The following is a 20,903-nucleotide window of genomic DNA, read 5'->3' on the forward strand; positions in this document are numbered from 1 at the left end:
TGTAATGTCCATCATGGATAAGTTTTGAAACAAGAATTACTGATGTCAATTTAAAACCTTGTGTTTCTTCAGGATAAGTTGGATCAGCTGCCTCCCTCAGGTAGCTAACCTGAGAGGTAGAGTTTGAGTAAGGTCACAACAGGTTTCTTTTAAGGCCTTCCACTGGCAAGTAAGACTATAAAAAACCCTCTAAGTAATTCTGATACTCTTTGTTTTCAGAAGCCAAGAAATAATCAGTTCTTTTGAGGGCAGTACACAACACATACGTAAAAGTACTCATCAGTTGCTGCTTGACAGATTCCTGCCAAGCATGATATCTGCCTCTAAGGCTCCAGGGCAATGGATAGGCTCACTTACTCATCCTTATGAAGTGCGTTAAAATCCTTTTCCAGAGAGTCACAGATTTTTTTCCCCCCAAGTTAATCAGCCGGAATGGTCTGATGCTCTTGTTTGCTGAATGGAAAGATGAGGATTGGGTTCCTGGTGTCACTGCCATCTTACAGCAAGATCTTACAGCAAGAGGAACAGTTTTGTGTCAGGCTAATCCTGCGCCCAGACCATGTGATGTATATTCCCGTTATATGTGTGCTTCATGCGTAAACAGTAATTCCTTAGTTGTGGATAGTCGGGAGCAGTGCAGACGCCCAAAAGCTCAGTTCAGCTAATGTGAACACACACTTCCCCGCCCCCTTCCTGGCATAACTTGTGATCACAGAGCCATGAAAGTATGTGAGTCCCTCCCCCAGCACAGACCGATCCCACCCAGCATATGATCTGGGCCCCATGTCAGCCGGAGCAGGCAGCACCAGCCTGCCACGGCACTGCTCGCAGCCAGAGCTATGACCTTAACGAAAGAGAGCTTCCACGGGGCTCTCCTGCCCGCCTCTGGAGTGGCCAAGGCCGACATGGATGGCGCCAGGGAGAAGGAGGAGGCTCCGAGGCAGTCAGTGGTGAGGACTGGAGCAGCGGTGCCAAGGAGGCGAGCGGTGGGAAGGCTGGTCATGCACAGCATGGCCATGTTCGGCCGGGAGTTCTGCTATGCCGTGGAGGCCGCCTTTGTCACGCCGGTGCTGCTCAGTGTAGGGCTGCCCAAGAACCTCTACAGCCTCGTGTGGCTCATCAGCCCTATCCTGGGCTTCGTGCTGCAGCCCGTGGTAGGTTCAGCCAGTGATCACTGCACCTGTAGCTGGGGCAGGAGGCGACCTTACATTCTGGGTCTGGGCATCATAATGCTGTTAGGCATGGCTTTGTACCTCAATGGGGACGTGATGATCTCAGGTGAGTGAGGGGCATGCGCTGTGCTGACAGACAAAACTTGTCCTAGCCTTTCAAATCAGAAAAAAGAGAGGGGTTCCTCTTCTCTTTCTTAAAATGCACTGTTAAAATTTGGTATCATGTGACTCGGGTGCACTGAGGGAGCTGGGGAGCACTGTAATCTCTGTGTACATTCAATCCTAACACTGCATGTTATGTACCCTGTGCATAGTGTTCTGTAGTCTGTGCATGTGATTGCAGTCTGTTGTATGTTGGTTTGGCTACCTGATAAGCTCCTACGGGTAAAGATTTGCTTAGGCCATAGAAGTTTTTATGAGCTAAGATCTACCTTCTTAGCTTAAATGATACTATTGTTTTTGTGATGTAAAACATACCCAAACTGAATCCCTGCTCATCCCTATTTTAGATGGATTAGTATTTAAAATACTCGCCTTCAATTATTGCAGCCCTGGCTTGACACTTGTATTGTTATAGTGAAAACCAAAAGTCCTTAACTGCTTGGAAACTCTGTTGCAGCTGAAATATGCAAAATTAAATAGGAATGACATCCATATTGTTACATTTTAGCTTGGGATGTAGCTTCCTAAAGTCTTGATACAAAGTTGTTGCTGACTAGGCAGATGGGGGAGGTGTGTGTTTTATGGATTGATTTATTCTCTCTTCCTTGATATTACTGATGTTGAATATGCTTGATTTCATTGACCCAGAGAGGGATGTTGCAGTCAACTCTTGATTATCTAAAACAATATAAGGATTGGACAAAGAGAATAAACTGAAAGTATTACAAAATGCATGTGTTAGGCTACCAGAGCACGTCTTCAAGGTGTAAAGGAATAGATTTAGGGTAGTGATGCTCTTGGTTGTGGAGCTTGAAGCATTCCGAGCATGTGCTGACTCAAGGCAGTAAGGCACCCTGGCCCAGCTCAGCACTGCACAGACTCAGCTCTGCTGCTTCTCCGATGAGATTCTGGTGTCACTGGACTCTCTTGTGTAACCAGTTGCTGTTAAGATTTTCAGGTATCAGGAAAGACTAAATGTGGTTTTGCAGAGCATGGCACTGTTGCTGTCAGAATGAGGGTGTTTTTCTTTTTTTAGCTTTCATCGATGAGAGAGACAAGCAGCGGACGTGGGCAATAGTCATTACCATGCTGGGAGTAGTACTTTTTGATTTTGCAGCTGATTTTATTGATGGTCCAATCAAAGCATATTTATTTGATGTCTGCTCTCATCAGGATAAAGAGAAGGGTCTGCATTACCACGCCCTCTTTACAGGTACACTGATCCCTTCTTTCCCTCCCTGCCTCTCAAAGGAGGAGAAGGTAATTGCATGGGTTTTATTCTCACTGTGTTTCTAATCTTGAATGAACTGATCATCTGATCTGGCACTTCAGTCATAGGACTTTTGTTGCTGGGTTTTCACTACTCCAGAGAACAGCAACTTGTGATTGCTGCTACAAAAATTCTGAAGAAGGCTGCAGGCACAAATAATTACAGCAAAATAGGCATGATTTAAGAGTAGTTAGTTATTTTAAAATGTGAAGTAGGGTTTGTTCAGTTTGGTTTTGGTTTTTTTTCAAGTTTCTGCTGAGGCAAAAATTAATGGATGTATCTTGTTTCATTGCTATTGCACATAAAAATAACATTCTTGACTTGTCATGTGACATACAACAAGAGCTGCACAAACCAATTGATTTCCATTCTTCAGCAGTGCTCCAGTATGTGCTGTATAGAAACAGGAGTTCTGTGTAAAATTCAGAAATTCACAACTCTCACAAAATAAGACCCGGTGGTTCAGTTCAAGTTCCTGCAGATGAAGTTAATGACTTCATTTGCTTTAGTACATTTTTTTGAATGTTGCTGAGTTACAGAAAGACACAAAACTGTTGGAACAAGTTCAAAGGAGGACTCCGAAGTTGATAAGGGGACTGGAGCACCTCTCCCATGAAGATGAGCTGAGAAAGTTGGGGCTATTCAGCCTGGAGAAGAGAAGGTTGTGTGGAGACCTCATAGGAACTTTCAAGTGTCTGAAGAGGGGCCGCAGGGAAGCTGGAGTGGGACTCTTCTTTAGGAATATGAGGGAAAATTTATGCTGGATGTTAGGAAGAAAATATGCTCTGTGAGAGTGGTGAGTCACTGGAATAAGTTGTCCAGGGAGGTTATGGCTGACCAACCCTGTCAGTGTTCCAGGCCAGGCTGGATTAGACCTTGAGCAGCCTGGTCTGGTTGGAGGTGTGGGTGGGTCTGGATGATCTTGAAGGTCCATCCCAACCCCTGAACATTGATTCCACAGTATCATCTGTACAATATGAGCCCTGTGTTGAGGAAATGCATGTGAGGCTGTGTACCTGTGAAGTGACCTGGGAGGAACCTCCTACCATGTCTGAGAGTAATCCCTGTGAAAGCACTAGACAAAAAACAGACTACATGAGAAGTCATGCAATCTTTGTTACAGCAGATTTTTGTGGCTACTGAGCCCCCAGCAGGAGCAGACGCATAAACTCAGTAGCAGTTACTGTGTTCAAGGAGGGAGGTGCAGTAGCTGCTGACAAAGGCTGATTTTGGACACATGAAATACCTATATCCAGGAACATAGTTTATAAGGGAAGCTTAAAGCCACATGGGAATGAAATCTATATTATCCATTAGAAACAGATAAAATGTTAAAGGATCACTTGTTTGGAAAAAGAGAGGAGTGAGTGTCTATGTATATTCAACACAATTCTGGTTGCAAATTTTTTTTGGATGATACTAAAAAGTCTCGAGTTTGAAGCTACAGATTTAGCTGGTTCAGTGTACTGATCTACAAAAAGGGATGTGAGATAAATAACATGAAATAAGACTGGGGCAGAATGTGTGACTTACGAGCATCCTGTGCTCTCCACAGCAAATTCATCTCAACCCTTCCTAACTGAAAGTTCCCTGGTCTGGTGTTGAAATCCTCCCGTGATTCCACAGCCTCCCAAGGCAGTCTTTTCCAGCAATTCACTGGCCTTTTGTTTTCCCTAAACTGTAACATTAATATAAATTCCCTACAATTTACATTTATCATTCCCCATTTTATCCCTATTAGACACAGACAGCAATCTTCCCATTTCTTATCCAGGTTCTGTTTTAGATATTGTTTCTTTTTCCTACTTTAGTTCTTTCTTTCCTTTTATACTTAATATTTCTAAGATTTTACTCTCTAGTTTGCCTTCAGTTTAGGTTTGAACATGAAACTTGATAGCTTTGTAGTTATGAAACCCGTGGCCACTTATTCAAGTGGAAGAAAGAGTGCACACGTTCAACAATCAACATTCAGGCTGCATTCCAATATCATGATGCTTCTTTTTCAAAGCAGCATGCAAACACATCCTCTAATGTCAAACATTCTGTCTGCAAACATACACTGAAAATAACGTTGTGTGGATTTTCTTTAAAAAGTTATTAATAGCATAATTGTTTTTTATGACAACAAGCAAGGACGCAGCCCCCTGTGAAATGCCATAGTGCACAATGAAGGAGGGCCATAATCAGACCCAGGAGGACAAAGAAGGCACAGAAAGCCCAGAACGAAATCTAAATCCCATGTTTTCTGGGAAGCATGTGCAGGTGCTGTTAGTTTTTGTTAGATGCAGGCTTTGCTGTAGACTGTTTTCAGTTCTCCTAAGCAGAAGGGTAGAAATGCTTCTAAGTTCCTGGAAAGTGCCTATCCCGTGGAACTCCCAACCATCCATCCCCCAGAGCCACCTGGTTAAGAAGGTGTCAGGACTCTGCAAAGCTGCCATCCCCAGCAGAGCTCTGTACTGAATGTCACAGAGGGCACGTTCCTGTGCATCTCTGTATGCGCTTATAACAAAGAGAAGAATTGTAAAAAAAACAAACTGACTGCAAACTGGGTTTATTGACATCAAGGAACAAAGTAGCATTCTCATTTTACCCTTTAGTCTATCTCTTCTGAGAAAAGTAGTAAATGGGATTACACACTTATACTTGTTCCTTTCTGTTTTCCAGGTGGTGTTGTACTTAACAATGCCTTTGGGTTTATTTCCTTTTTTAAAAAAAATTCACATGGAAGCAGTATTTCTGTTTGGACTAAGCTAAATACATTTCACAAATTCTAAACTATAGAAACTCTCAAAATAGTTTTTAAAATGTTTGTTCTGTGAAAATAAAAAAAAGAAAACCACATAACTTTTGTAGGACTTAATTTAGTTTTACTTGTATTATTTACCATTTCAAAGAAAATAGAGCTTGAAAGAGTCAAAAAAAGAGATGGAGCCTATTTTGCTGTGTGTTCAGTCAATTTCTAGAGAGCTCTGCCTGACAGATCTGAGGAGATTTTTCAAGAGATATTTTAGTAACTGCTCATGCATGTGGTTAGCTCAGTACTCCTATTTCTTGTGATAAATATCTGAAGAGTGATTATTTCATCATTTCTAGACGGTATTATGTACTCTTTCTTTATTTTGTCAATGCCAGTAGACATTATTTTTTCCTTTTTTTCCCCCCACCATTGTAGGTTTGGGAGGAGCCCTGGGTTACCTTACAGGTGCTATGGATTGGGGTCAAACTATACTAGGATATACCTTGGCATCAGAATTCCAGGTGATTTTCTTCTTCGCAGCCTTGGTTTTCATAATCTGCCTTACCATACATCTGTGCAGTATTCCTGAAGTCCCACTCAGATATGAAAACGAAGAGGCAAAGTTCTTGTTGGAAGAGACTGAACCCCATAGATACCACTCCATAGAGGAGGAAATAAGGAATGGTCACTTAAAATCAGCATGTACCGAAATAAAGGCTGCAGCCAAGCCAGAGAAATGTGCGGCTGCGCCACGCACAGAGGTGAGTGCAGAGGTGATTTTATAGCTTGTATCTTTGCATCCTTGGAGACCCCTTAATTAGCTAATGTTGATTGTTTGTAATGGAGTCCTTTCACAGGCACAGAAAGGAACCCTCCACCAGGATACGGAGACAGGAGAAAAGCTGCTTGCCTTTTTTTTTTCTTTTATTTTCTTTAGAAAGTATTGCCAGCAAGAGGCATGAGACCAGCTAGTTCTGATGCTTTGATCCATAGGCAGGGATGAGGGAGAACCTGGCTCAATTTCCTGCTCAGTGTCAGTCTCTTGATGTCCTCCTCATGTGAATTTTGTAAATAGGATCTTCTTTGTCCTTTGTTCTTCATATAATTGGCATAAAATTGTGAACAAAGACTATAGACAATTAATCTTTGATGTAGGTCTCTAATTCTCTAATTCTAAACCAAAGTCCACACGGTTTTGTACATAATACATGTGAAATGTGTTACATTTGGGTTTTCTGCCACTCAACATTTTATTGAGCATTAATGTGTTTAAAATTGTTACGTCTACAGCAATGCTTCCTTGCTACCAGAGTTTGAATTTTATTTTGAGTAGCTGAGCCTTTGGCAAAATTTTGAGGCGTGAGAAAACAGTGAATGCTTTAAAATCCTCACTGTTATTTTATTTCTGATGCATTTTTGTGAGAGATTTCTTCAACGTAAGGCACCTAGGAAGAAGTGAATCTACCAGAAAAATATCTGGAGAGCCCACTTCTAGTAAGGTGTTGAGAACAGATGATTGTTTTTACCGATTGGTGGATGGCTTTTAGTGCTAGAAATCCTCATGGCTACCTCATGGTACCCCAGGTAAGCAAAGTTTAACACAATAGTGGTGACACAATTGCTTCTCATTTTAATTCCACTTTTGATTTCTTGGCATTATGCATATCCATCCCTGATACACTGATACAAAGGTTTGATAAATAAGGTAAAATATACTAAGCATGTACAAACAGTTATAAGTAGGAAAGCAATACTCTTGTTTAATCTGTAAGTAAAAGGGATTTATTATCTTTTATATTAGTAATTTGTTTTATAATAGCACTTGGTATTTCTAACTGGAAGAAAAATATTGTGAAATTATTAAAATATTATTAGATTACTACAATATTATGAGATGCAAGATGTATGAAATGAGCGTTGCCTGATGATAATGCCAGGCAAACACAGGGTGGGGCAGACAGCAAGGCAACAGCTGTGGGAGAATCTGACAAGAGCACTGTGGTGCTGCCTGAGATTCCCCATGGCAGGCCAGCGTGAGCAGCCAGCATCCTTCACAGCACTGCTCACTCTGAGCATCCAGGCCAGTGTGAGCAGCCAGCATCCTTCACAGCACTGCTCACTCTGAGCATCCTCCAAATTGTCAGAGATGCTGAGCCTCATCGATTGCTTGGGCCATGTGGGCTCTAAATAAAGAGAAGGCAAATGAAGAGAGCGATGCAGTGAAAGTGGGGAGAGCAGACTGTGGTTTAGGGTAGCCTCTCCCTTGGGAAGAAATAATTCCATGGAGTCAGTGACATGAGGAATGTGGAGTTTCAAGTCTTAACACCGGAGGTGAAGCTGTGGTGGTGAGCCTGTTCCATTGCCCTCCTCTCTGCCTAAGCTGGGCAGCCTGTTAGAGTCCCCAGTGCTTTGATCAGTCTCATGTTTCTTTGATGTGCATTTCTTTGTGTGCAGGAATTCTAGACACTCGCTGCTTTAATGATCTGTCTCCTGTGGCACATGTTTGCTGAGTTCACTCATTACCATAATCACTTCCTTGAAGAAATGGTTTGGCTTCCTGTTTTTCTGTCTTCTTTTTTTAATTGTAGGCATCATGGCTATATTTCTTCTAAATTAAGGCCTATGTTCTCACATGCTAACAGCTGACATGACTATTAATGAGATTTGACCTGTTGCAGTATGAACAGACACCCAAAGCAATTAGTCTTGTATTCTTTTGAATGGTGCCAAATTATTCAGGGTCCACTGCCATGAGACCCGAGTCATATTGTTTCTTCTGTATTCTTATCATCTTATGCCCTGAGTTTTAGTGCTTTTGTAGAGATTATTTGGTATTCTGAGCTTTTGAAGGATAAGGAGCTTAAACAGAGCCAAACTTCAGCACACTATTTAAATTAGCAGGCAGTTTGTGTGCTGGTATGTTTTGAATGTGTGCATTAAACATTTTTGGTTTCCATTTCCATTCTCTGGAATATCTAAATAGAAAGAAAACATTTCTATCTATCTGTTAAACTATTGTTTGTAATCACTGCAGTGCCCTTTGTGATTCCATGACCTTATCTTAAAACTTTGATTGGAAAGGCTATTTTAAAAAGCAGGGTGGAAGAATTACAAACTAAATAAATCTAAGTCAAACAATAGTAATTATCCTTGAAATAACACTAATGAGTCAATCTGTAATTCTTTTGTTTTCTTTTTATAATTGTAGAAGAATATAAAGCTCACCCTGTTTAAAAAAAGACAGTGATGCCAAATTCCAAGGGATTTGGACAATATACAGTCCAAGGTGGAAGTCAGCAACTTCAATTTTGGCATTCCTATGAGGATTAAAAACCTCACACTGAAGCAAAGTATTTTCCAACTTTATATGTGGTGATTATTCATAGAGTAGCTTGCAGCATAGCCTAGTTCAAAGGAAAGGAGATTTGTAAAAAGTATACACAAGACTGAAGAAAGAAAGGAAAAAAATGACATCTTACAGCAAATTGAAGACAAGACCCAGTCCAGGAATTTTGAGTAAATTAGCATAACTTTTGCAGTTTTTCCACATTTCATAACATACATCATCCCTTAGCATCTCTCCCAACACTGCAGTCTCCAAATACCATCAGAAAAAATTGCAAGTTTTCCATCATGCACAGTTAAAATAGTATAATTTTTTTTCTCTCTCTCTCTTTAAAAGCAGTGAACCATGCAGGAGCTTTAATACAGGAAGAATTATGTGTCAAAATACCTGATATCAAACACACCTACAGTAGTTAAAAAAAAAAAGAAAATTATACAAATGATCTGATGAATGTGACTGGAGAAGAAACTGAGAGTTTTGGGGCACAGGGCTGAGACAAGGAGGGAGATAACATGGGGTATTGAAGGCAGTGAGAAAATTTGATTTTCCTCATCAGTGAGGTTTGTTAACCAGCACCAAATAAGTTTTGGTTATGAAATTAGTTATTTCTCCCTTGGTATGAGGTGTTCAGATGCTGGAGTTCACATTCTCTGTGTGCTACCATGGGGAACCACAGCTTCTCTCTGCTTCAAGGACAGAGCGTAGTGGAAAGCTCATGATATGCTCAAACAGGTAGAAATTTCCCTAGAAAAAGAAGTTTCCTAGGGAATTTAGCACAGAGAAGGGAAAGGGAATGAGGTCTCAGAAATCCGCAACTGACACATTTTAATTTTCAGGAAGTATTTTGAGCATAACTTTTTTCTGTGGCAGCTTTAAATTTTCAGTGTAAAGCTGATGGTTTCTATAGAGAAATAATTTTTGTTCCTTGTTGTTTCTGTTATTGGTTCATTGGGTTTTTTTTTTTAACTCTCTGAGTCTGCTTTGGCAGAAAATTTCCCTATTATTCTACATGCAAATAATTGTCCTACTGATAATACCAGCAAAAAAATGTTACAGTCCTGCTGGTATACTCCATCTCTTCCATAATTCCTGTGAATTTTATAAATTGAAGAAAACTCAGTACCAAAGCAACCCTTCCTAGCGAAAAATAAAAGACTTTGGAAGTTTAGCAATGAAAAGATACTAATAAGACCTTCTTCATTTGCTGTCAGCTATTTCATTAGACTTCAGGACAATAACACTGTATTATTCTTGAATATTTGCTTTTAGGAAAAGAGGCGGATGACCCTTAAATCCCTCTTGAAGACACTTTTAAGCATGCCATCCCACTATCGCTGTCTGTGTGTGAGCCACCTCTTTGGATGGATGGCTTTCCTGTCCAACATGCTTTTCTTCACAGATTTCATGGGACAGGTAAAGCATAAAATACTCTCACTACTCCTTCCTTGTAGCATCTCCTCCTCCACCAAAAGAAATGAAATGGTGTTACTATCCTGAGGAAAGGACACTGGTGTCAGAGTCATTTATATCTGGATGGCTCAACAATAGTTTTGTAAACCAGCTAATTAAGGTCAGGCCCTTGTTCCAAGCCTGTCAGGGGAAATCACTGGGGAAAACCTCTAGTATTTGTAGAGCTGTTTGTGTCTAAATGTTCCAAGTGAAGCTCTCAGAGCTGGCCCAAACACATCTATTTTCTGCTTTGGCTTTGGAGCTGCTCGCAGATGGGCAGGTTTTCTGGCTGGGCAGTCCTTGGATGCAGCTGGCCTTGTCCTGGTGTGTGCAGCATCCCCACAAAGCCCCTCACCTGCACTGCAGCCTCCCTGGCCTCAGGCCATGCAGCTCTTTGCACACAGGCAGCTACGGGGTAGCAGAAAGTTTTATCTTCCTGCATTTTTCTGTCCTGATTCCTTTTTCTCAGCAGCTGTTTACCTTCACAACACCCCGTGGTGCCTTTTCCATGCCATTTCCAGGGACTGTAGATCCTTGACAGTGATTCTTGGCTGTATGGCTGTGTCTGCCTCCTTTCTTCCAGAGCACTAATATTGTCCTGGCACAAATCTCTCACTGCCACTCCGTGCTCTTCTGTGGTTTCCACACAGTATTGCCATTTCCTTGCCTTTTTTGTCTTTTCAGGCAAGGCAAGAGGGAGGGTTTTTTTCCCCTGCAGTGTAGATGAATAACTGAAAGAAAAAAGTTTTGCTTGTCTAGAAAAGTAACTGAATAAGACAATAGCTGTGTGGAAAAATGAGTGTGTTGAGGAAAATCTGAAAGAGGAAACAGAAAAAAAATTGTAGATAAATTAGGGAAAGAAAGGCTAAGGCAAGAAGACAGAGAGAAGAGAGACAGTTGGAAGTGAGACACCCAAAGGATAGAAGAGCAAATGAGTAGATGTAAAATAGACAGTCCAGGAAAGCCTGGGATGTGATAGTCCAGGACATGTGAGTGTGAAACCTGGAGAGTTACAATGTGTGCTTAGGACGCTGCTCAAAAGATTTCTTGGGCGCTCCCTACCAGGGATGGGGCCCTGTGCCCATGAGAAGGAGGCATTCCCTACATGGTGCCATTCCTGCCTTCTGTGACTTCTGTGGTGTCTTTCAGGTTGTGTACCATGGGAATCCCTATGCACCTCACAACTCCACACTTTACCTTACCTACAAAGCAGGGGTAGAGATGGGATGCTGGGGACTGTGCATCAATGCAATTTCTTCATCAGTCTATTCTTGTAAGTACCCATGAATAAACTCCAACACTGTTGCTGTTTGCCACTGTTCAAAAACCATAAGGGGATGCCAAATTACCTGGAATTTGTTCTACATTAAGACTTTAAGGAATGTTACATTCTCAGCATTGTTAGAAACTCATATCTTAGCACCAACAGTTCCTGACCACATGATGAGGGGTGACTCTGGAAGTAGGACATTGTTCTGCACATGAACTGACTCTGAACACTGAATGTCATTCTGAAATTAAATGCAGCACAAAATTCTTAGGTGCTCTTTTACCTAGCAATGCTGTAGCTGTGGGCTCTCGAAGTTGACCTCTCCCCATTTGCATTCCCTGTGCAGAAGGTCTTGCCAGAAGCTTGAATCTTGCCCTCCAAAATTATGTGTAAACATGCCAGCACAGCTCCCCAGGTAGATTTCACCATAACTCTTCCCGAGGATTAAAAAAATCATGATCCAAAAACTCAAATAAGTAGCATTTTGGAGGTTGATTTGAACATCTAAAAGAGGCTTGAGGGAAAAGTTTTCACCTTTGGAGCTTAACTGCAGGCATTTCTGTGTGACCTTTCTGTGGATGAACTTCTATTCAGCACAAGTATCTCAGTGCAGCTGCAGAGCAAGCTACAGGTTGAGTTCTAGGTAGTGTGAGCAAGTATTCTTTGCAAAAATTTATACCTACAATAACTTGAGTTAACTTTCAAAATCATTAAGATTGTCTTCTTCATTGCATTTTACAAAATGCAAGGGTTTTTTTTTTTTTTTTTCTTAAAAGGAACTCCCTGATAAAATGTAACCTATTTCTTTTAATCTTATCAGCATTTTCACTTTCTTTTCACAGACTTGCAGAAAGTCCTTCTGCCATACATAGGATTAAAGGGACTTTATTTCACTGGATACCTACTTTTTGGACTGGGTACTGGATTAATTGGCTTGTTTCCCAATGTCTATTCCACTCTGGCTCTTTGTTCACTCTTTGGAGTCATGTCTAGCACATTGTACACAGTGCCATTCCACCTCATTGCAGAGTACCACAGGGAAGAAGAGGTGAGTGCAATGTCTCAAGAGGCATTATTTTTTTATCTGTCTGTATCTGTTCAACCTGTTTTGGGGGTAAACTGGATAGAAATGAGCAGCTTTTAATTTTGAACTATTAATAATGAGACATATGAATGGGAAGTTTCTGACAGAGAGAGTTACCATCCTGGCTCCAAACTCTCCAAACAGGCCTTCCATGAAACAAATAATTATTTATCATCACATCTGAAACAAAGCCAATCACAGAACATGTTCAGGCAATAAGCAGGTAACAGGACTCCACTTGCATTGTCTTCAAGTCCTACCTTGCTTATATCCTTCCTTCCAGCCACTTTAGCAGAGGACTTCTCAGGGCCTGAGGTTAATAACAAGCCTGTAAAGGCTGTCAGAATTTTTAGTTAAAGTGTTACAAAAGCTCTTAGCTAATAAACAAATGACATTCAAGTAGAAACAGCATTATATAGTTCAGTATTAGATCATATATCACATTCTCATTATCTTTCTAAATCGTTTTTTGTCCTCCATGGCCTTAAATCCTGTTTCCAAGGAAAATCTGAAAAACTGACATCCCTTGTATCATGTTACTGCACACAGCAGGATCTTCATGTATTGTAAAGCGTATGGTTCTTTAATGGAAAAGTCCTCTCAAGTCTCTTAAGTTAGTCAAACAGCTGGAAACAAGAAAGATTAAGGAGACTTGGAAGAAATAAGGAAAAGTTCTCAGTATATCTTGGAACATCTGAAGAAATTAATAAAGGCAATGTTGAACCATTGGAAAACCACATAAAACAAGTTGAAAGCAGCAGAGGGCTAGATCCAGTGCTAGACAACACGTCCTACTGTTTTCTACAGCTTTCACCAGAACCTTCTGAATGATGAACACAAATGAACTCTCTAATTATTCTACTGAATGCTAGAGGCAGTCTCAAAGTGATTAAATATTTCATATATATGATTCATAATTTTTTGATTAATTTCTTTGCTCCTTCCAACAGGGAATGGTCATGATGTGCTATAAACACAAAACAAAAGACTGGGAATGGGCCCAGTTTAGGTGAAATCTCAATTCTTACCTCAGGTCAGCCAACTCAGGGAGGAGGAGTAAATGCAAAATTTTTATCTGTTTCAAGACAGAAGTGAAATAAAATAAGCTAAAGTGTGCATGAACTTTACATGTAATAGGCCAATATATTCATGTGTTCCTTAAAAGACAGTCAGCTGTTTCTTGTTGGACGTATGGTATTTGCTATAACAGATGTAAAATGATATATAATTCTATGTTAGATTTTATATTAATGGGTTGAGGTTTAGCTCAAATCTCCTATAATGTACAAGAGAGGAAAAAAAAAAAAGTAAACATCAAGCACAAGAGTGCATTCATTGACAGATAAATATATTTGTGGTCAGAACTACTGCCACATAAAAACACTGGGAACAGCCCAGAAAAATAAATACAATTTATTTTTCAAAGTGTCTAAAATTGGGGCTTTATCATTTCAGAACAAGGAGCAGACATCTTCCCCCACTATGCACTCTACCAAAATCATGTGCCGTGTTTTATAATGCTGCCATTTCAGCTCCTGTTCTGTGCTGCTGTTCCCTAGGATCCAAATTCAATTTTTTTTCTACTGGATTAGGAAGAGACTGTTTGTCTCCAGTACTTGTGAGCTTTGTGTAGCTCAAAGGCAAGGTAATAGGGTTTGCAAAAAGCAAAAAAGCATCTTAATGGCTAAGAGAGTTTGGATACCAGAACACCGTGGTGCCGCTGGCCTGCAGTGTGGGAACTTCTTGTTGTTGGAATACAACCTCCTCCATTTAACAGCCTATGCAAGAAGAAAATAAACATGTCAATTATCACATAATTTCCCAATAAAACAGAGTAATTTCTTTCTGGAGGAAGGGACCCCCAGAGATCATGCAGATCCTTCTCAAAGAGGTCAACCTAAAGCAGGCTGACCCAGCTCTGGTTTGAATGATTCCAAGCAAGGAGACTCCACAACCCCTCCAGTTAACCTGTTCCAGAGATCCACCAGCCTCACAGGGTGCTAATGTGCAAGACACTTGTACATAATAAATGAAGTATTTTGCTCTGCTATGTATATTATAGCAGATACACAGATTAGTAATTAAAAGTGGTCCTCAGCAGTGTAGAAGAATCCTAGTCTGGATGTTTGTTTTGAGGTTGCTTTCATCCCCAGCAATAAAAGTATTGCATCTGTATTTTAGTACTGATTTCCTTTATGTGCTTTGAGCCATAACTTCAGGTTCCTGCCTATACAGGTGTGGGGTACATCAGCACTGCTGTAAAGCCTTTGGATGTGCTTCCTCACAACATCCTTCCCTGTAAAGTGAAAAGATGGATTTGATGAGTGGGCTGTTGGATGGATAAGAAAGTGGTTGGATGGTCACATCCAGAGGGTCATGGTCAATGACTCAGAATCCAAATGGACATCAGTGACAAGTGGTGCCCTCAAGGGTCTGCACTGGGACCAGTATTATTCAATAACTTCTTTAATGACATAGATGAAAGGATTGTACACCTGAAGGACAGGATGCCATCCAGAGGAACCCAGACGAGCTCAAGGAGTGACCCACGGGAACACCATGAGGTTTAACAAGGCCAAGTGCTGGTGCTGCACCTGGGCTGGGACATCCCCTGGTACCAGCACAGGCTGGGCATGAGCAGCCCCAGAGCAGCCCTGCCCAGAAGGACTTGGGGTGCTGTGGGTGAGAGGCTGCACATGCCCTGCCATGGCACTCACAGCCCAGAGAGCCAAACGTGTCCTGGGCTGCATCCAGAGCCCCGTGGGCAGCAGGGCAGGGAGGGGATTCTGCCCCTCTGCTCTGCTCTGCTGAGACCCACCTGGAGCACTGCATCCAGCTCTGGGCTCCCAGCACAGGAGGGACAGGGACCTGCTGGAGTCAGCCCAGAGCAGAAAGACAAAAATGGTCACAGGGCTGGAACACCTCTCCTGCAACAAATGGCTGAGAGAATTGAGATTGTTCAGCCTGGAGAAGAGAAGGCTTCAGATTGACACAATTGTGGCTTTCCAGTATTTGAAGGGAGCTTGCAAGAAAGATGGAGAGGGGCTTTTCACAAGGGCACATAGTGATAGGACAAGCAGGAATGGCTTCAAACTTAAAAGGAGTAAGTTTAGGTTAGATATCAGGAAAAAATTCTTTACTGTGCAGGTGGTGAGGCACTGGATCAGGTTGTCCAGAGATGTTTTGGATGCCCCATCCCTGGAGATGCTTAAGGCCAAGTTGGATGTACCTTTGAGCACCTTGGAAAGTGTCCCTGCTTTGGACAAGAGCATTGGAACAAGATGATTTTTCAAGTTCCTTCCAATATAAACTATTCTGTGATTCTGTGATGATTCTTTGAAAATATGATAGTATGGCTCCTTCAGCCATGAGTCAGAGCCAAATCATTCATGACAGGATGACCTCTACTGTTTAATGTCTGTTTGACAGAGCTCAAGTTGACCTGAGCTTGAAAATAATGTATAGTTTTTCCAGTCAATTTTCAATTACTTCCTTAAGAGAAGGGATAGAGGGAAAAACTGCAGATGAGAAAATAAAAACCTCTGTGGTACAAGAAGGGGAGCAGCGAGCTGCTGACCTGCGCAGCTCCCCTGGGGCTGTAACAATGTCTCAGCCAAGAGCTGCGTGTTGCTGACACTGTCCCATTTCTGGGGTTTGTTCTGTGCTTCTTTGCAGAGCCAGAAGCTGCAGGAAGGGGAACAAGCAGGGGAGCACGGGCGAGGGAAGGGCATCGACTGTGCTGCCCTGACCTGCATGGTGCAGCTGGCCCAGATCATCCTCGGCGTGGGGCTGGGGCTCCTGGTCAGCGTGGCTGGCAGCGCCGTCACCGTGATTTCGGCATCCACGGTGGCCCTGGTCGGCTGCTGCTTCGTGGCTTTCTGCATTCGCTACGTGGACTAGGGCTGCAAGGAGCCGTCAGAAGGGATCTCCCCAGGGGAGCATTTTCTTTCTGGGTCAGTGGCACTGGTGCTGTTGCTGTGCTGACGCTGCTGGCACGTCACCCCCTCTTACCTCCTTGGATCGGTTGCAATTCCAGAGCTTTATGAAATGGAGACTTGATAAAACTGGTTGTCTTATGCCTCAGACACACACACACACACACACAACCCCCCGCAGTGTGTTCACCTGCTGTGACATGTGATGGTGTGTGTGGCCACGGCATCTTGATGCTCTACACCGAGAGTCATTGTGAAACTCCTCATTACCAATTTGTGAAAGTTAATGGATGAAGAATGTGATAAATTGAAGCAATATAAAAGGACAGAGTTGGGAAGAAAGTTTTTATTTATCTTGTTCTTCAAGTGTCCTAAGTTGAGGGGTGTTCCCTCGGGTAGTCAAAATCTGCAGGAGATTCAAACAGGTGTCAGAGGCCACGCAGGGTGCAGTTCTGTTATGCTTAGTGGTACTGCTAAATGGGATCAGTTAATTACCATATACAATACATTCAATTACCACATACAATACATAGACATGACAATATCTGTCAAAAGCAGATTTGAGTGTGAAAAATGACTGGAATATAAAAAAGATTGAAGCCTATTGTTTAAAAGCATTACTGTAAAGTAATTATTTTGTACTGGATCCTACTGCTTCTGTATGAACAAAGTGAAAGTACTGGCTGAGCTTGTCAGGAAAGTCTGCCTAAAGCTGCTTTGCAAATCCATGTGTAGGTACCTAAAAATCTGTCTATGGGAAATGGGAAACAGCTGCCATTTCTTCCTTCTTTAAAAAGTGTCCTCTGTTCTGATGCTGTAGTTGAAAAAATAAACTTGGCCAATGGAAGAATTTGAGGGCTAGTTGACCACATAAATCTTGACATTGGATATGACAGCGTTTACCTTAAAGCAGCATCTCTCTTTTCTCTGTTTTCATTCATGCTTTGCCTGAAATGGCATTTGCTCTTTACAGAATATTGTAGAGAAATTCAGTTCTGCAAAGCATGATCAGGAATTATTGTACAGTAACAACATAAGCCCAGTTATTTGTATTTAATTGCATATGAAGCTTCTTTCTTATTTTTATAACACTGCCAGAGTTTTGAAAACCTGCTTGTGAAAGCAATATACTGTATTTATGCTATGCTTCCTCAGTCCTGAAAACTGTCATATCCATCCATTATGTTATATGTTAAACCACCTGAAGCCATCTGTTAATGCAATATTGTTAATGAACATTGAGAGACTTTGGACAAGTTCATGGTTGCTTTTCTTCTTAATGTTGCACATGTATCATCAACACTGGTCAGAGAAATGCAGTTTTGAGCTTATCAGCTCTTAGAAGCTCTGCAAGACATGAACTGACAACACCAAAAATAAATGGTTACATTTGAGCATCAAGTGCCTCTGCAGAGAGGCATCAGCTTCATCCTTTTTCTGTGTTTTCAAGAGTAGAGTGACTCACATATTCTCAGGAAAACCAATTTTCCTTTAGGTAAATTCAAATTAATTTTAACAAGCCTGTGGGAGCCTCAGATAACTTTTCTTGACGCTGACTGTCTCCACTGAGGGCCCAAAAGGGGCTCAGTGCATGGCAAACCTCACCACAGCATCTGCATCCTTCCTGCCTTTTGAAGAAGCCACGTTTTATGGTTTCTTTTGCTTCGTGGCTCTTCATTCCACACCCATGAAAGTGAAAGCCTGGGAAGACAAAGCCCCTGGATTGTGTTTGAAACAGTTTGCAGGTGCAGAGACAGCTGGAGCACAAAGGCCTCAACAGGCAAAAAGAGGAGGAAGGCAGAAAATGAAGGATTGCTGTCTTCCCAATTAGCTTTATGCCATCATTAACTCACTGCCCTCCATTAACTCCATATCTCCTGGGAGGATGAATTTTCAAGGGAAGAGCAAGGCATCTATGGAGCCATAAAAAAGAGATGAAGGAGGAAGTGATCTGGTTTCACAGGACTGCACCACGTAAACTTGTGCACCAGGAGCTGAGGTCATAAAGCTCTGATTCCACTGTGAGGCTGCAAAAGAAATTTTGCAATGTTTACCTATGTCTTGGTCAATATTTTCTTTGAGGTTTAACTCCATTAGAACATTAACATTTAAATGGTCAATGTTATCCCTGCTCTGTTACACAAAGAGGGTGCTGGCATTGATTCAGGCCCACAAAGGGACCCCAGATCTGTGCCAATGTAAGAAGGGTTCTGAACCTGCAGAGAGAAGTGAGAAGAGTCCATCATGTATATCAGTGCTTTTATTTACAGATTTATTCAGAAAAAAAATGTTTCAGGAACTCATATTATCATTTCTCATGACCTCATGATTGTTCCCTTTAAAACCCACTGTCGGCTACAGACAACAGAAACATTAAAGTCATCTTTTCTCTGGAAATCTCCATAAAAACATCCTGCATTGTTCCCAGGACTTCAGAACAGTAACTTTATGAGTCTTTGTTAGAAAAGGCAAACTGACAAAAAAGTGTATACAATTTGGAGAACAGTGTCTAAACAAAACCAAAAAAAAAGATGGTGCTCATTCTGAAGTTGAAAATTTATCTCATGTGTTACTGAAAACAATATAAAACGCTAGTAACTCATAAAAGGGGATAAAATAAGTATTTCTTTTAGCAATAGAAATGTTACTAATGTATGTCAGTAATATAATATATTACTAATATGTGAAAGGGGATAAAATATTTATTTCAGCAAAAGAAATGCTAAAATGTTAAAAATGTTGAAGGTTTTGAAGGATTGTACTGTAATGCTATTAATTTAAGAAGTTCCACCTCTTCTGTGCTTTTACACTAGTTCTGGACTTGAGCCATCAATATGATTATTTACTGTACTTAACATCAACTTTATAGCAGTGATGTGAGTATGAAGTTACAAGTACCCTGTGCCTGATCTTTCTCATCTGGTTTTATTTCCATATACATAAAATCAAATAAATAAAGATCCTCTCTGTATCATGTTTATGTAAATGATAGGCTTAGACAAACCACACAGAATCACAGGATGGGCCAGGTAGGAAGGGACCACAGTGGGTCATCTGGTCCAGCCTCCCTGCTCCAGCAGGGCCCTTCCAGAGCACACAGCATAGGATTGTGTCCAGAGGGCTCTTGAATGTCTCCAGGAGGCTCTACACCCCCTCAGTCACCTCTTTGCAGGCTGAACAAGCCCATCTCCCTCAGGCTTTCCTCATGAAAGGGATGCTCCAGTCCCTTAGTCATCCTTGTATCCCTCCTGTGTCCTGTGATAACCAACCCTCCTCTCCCTCCCACTCTCACAGAAATAGTCACGGCTGAACGAAACAAGGCAGGAGACAAGTCTGACACCTTATCTCCGTGGCACTTCCCTGTTTCTTTCTCTTAGAAACATCTGCCACTTTCTCCCCTTTAACAAGCAGGCATGTGACGCACACAAACCCTTAAAGGAACTTTTGGACTCTTCTTTAGAGGACTTAAAGTATTAGTAATATCAAGTATTCTGATTTTTTTTCTCAGTATTCATTCTGTGTTTCATAGTGTTCTCATCAAGTTTCTTTGACTTGCTTGTAAACAAGCAACTCAGGTGGCTTGTGGAAGATAAACCTTTTTTCCCAGAAAGGCTACTCAAGGATGAATCATAAATGTCTTTGCCTTGGGAGAACTCACAGCTTTCACATTGGTGCCTATGAATCACTACCAGTTCCTGCAGCATGTCAAAAGATGGTGCAAGTGAATGTGGCAATGGTGACATTTGATATTTTTGAACTGTAGAAGGATTGCGTGGAAGGATCTGCTGTAAAATGTTTTTGGCATGACAAAGCTATAAAAAATGAGCTATGAAACAAAATTTTCCCCTCTAAGTTTCCAGCACTCATTTCCATTCTCTAGCTGCTCCATCTTGTTTATTTAAGAGGCAAATGTTCAGGGTCACTTGCTCAAGACTGGACTTTGAAAAGTGATTTGTAATTTTTATGGGCCCTGAAGTGACGCAGCCATGAATGCTGAGGGAGCTGGCAGACATCATAGCCAGGGGGCTCATGATCATCTTTGAAAGGTCATGGAGATCAGCAGAGGTGCCTAAGGGCTGGAAGAAAGCAAATGTCACCCAGTTTTCAAAACAGTCAAGAAGGAGGACACAGGGAACTGGAACCAGTCAGTCTCACCTCAGTCCTTGGAAGGGGCAGAGGCCTCCTCGGGGTGTTCACTGGTGACACAAAGCTGAGGAGTGACCGATACCCCAGAGGCTCTGCAGCCCTTCAGAGGGACCTGGACAGGCTGGAGAGATGGGCAGGGAAGAATTGTCTGAAGTTCAAAGAGGCGAGTGCAGCGTCCTGCCCCCGGCAGGAACAACGCCTGGCACCGCTACAGGCTGGGCCCAACCTGCTGGAAAGCAGAAGGACAAGGACCTGGGCTCCTGGTGGACAACAAGCTGTCCATGAGCCAGCAGTGCCCTTGGGGCCAGGAGGGCCAATGGTGTCCTGGGATG

The 20,903-nt window shown here is 41.8% G+C and overlaps 1 protein-coding gene across 1 annotated transcript; it reads left to right on the top strand.

The window, feature by feature from the left end:
• Nucleotides 1-704: 704 nt before the first annotated feature.
• SLC45A2 (solute carrier family 45 member 2) lies at nt 705-19,396 on the top strand. The gene is made up of 7 exons (XM_059836445.1): nt 705-1,278; nt 2,371-2,547; nt 5,777-6,102; nt 9,957-10,100; nt 11,286-11,409; nt 12,249-12,454; nt 16,166-19,396. Exons 1-7 carry the CDS (start codon nt 840-842, stop codon nt 16,388-16,390), a joined length of 1,641 nt encoding a protein of 546 aa, XP_059692428.1. The 5' UTR covers nt 705-839; the 3' UTR covers nt 16,391-19,396.
• The last annotated feature ends 1,507 nt before the right edge of the window (nt 19,397-20,903 follow it).

This window comes from Haemorhous mexicanus, chromosome Z, assembly GCF_027477595.1.
Source record: "Haemorhous mexicanus isolate bHaeMex1 chromosome Z, bHaeMex1.pri, whole genome shotgun sequence".
NCBI lineage: Eukaryota > Metazoa > Chordata > Aves > Passeriformes > Fringillidae > Haemorhous > Haemorhous mexicanus.

Coding starts and splice junctions, on each gene's coding strand:
- SLC45A2 (XM_059836445.1), top strand. CDS start 840: ATGACCTTAACGAAAGAGAGCTTCCACGGGGCTCTCCTGCCCGCCTCT. Junction 6,103..9,956: donor CGGCTGCGCCACGCACAGAG/GTGAGTGCAGAG, acceptor ATTTGCTTTTAG/GAAAAGAGGCGGATGACCCT. Junction 11,410..12,248: donor TTCTTCATCAGTCTATTCTT/GTAAGTACCCAT, acceptor TTCTTTTCACAG/ACTTGCAGAAAGTCCTTCTG.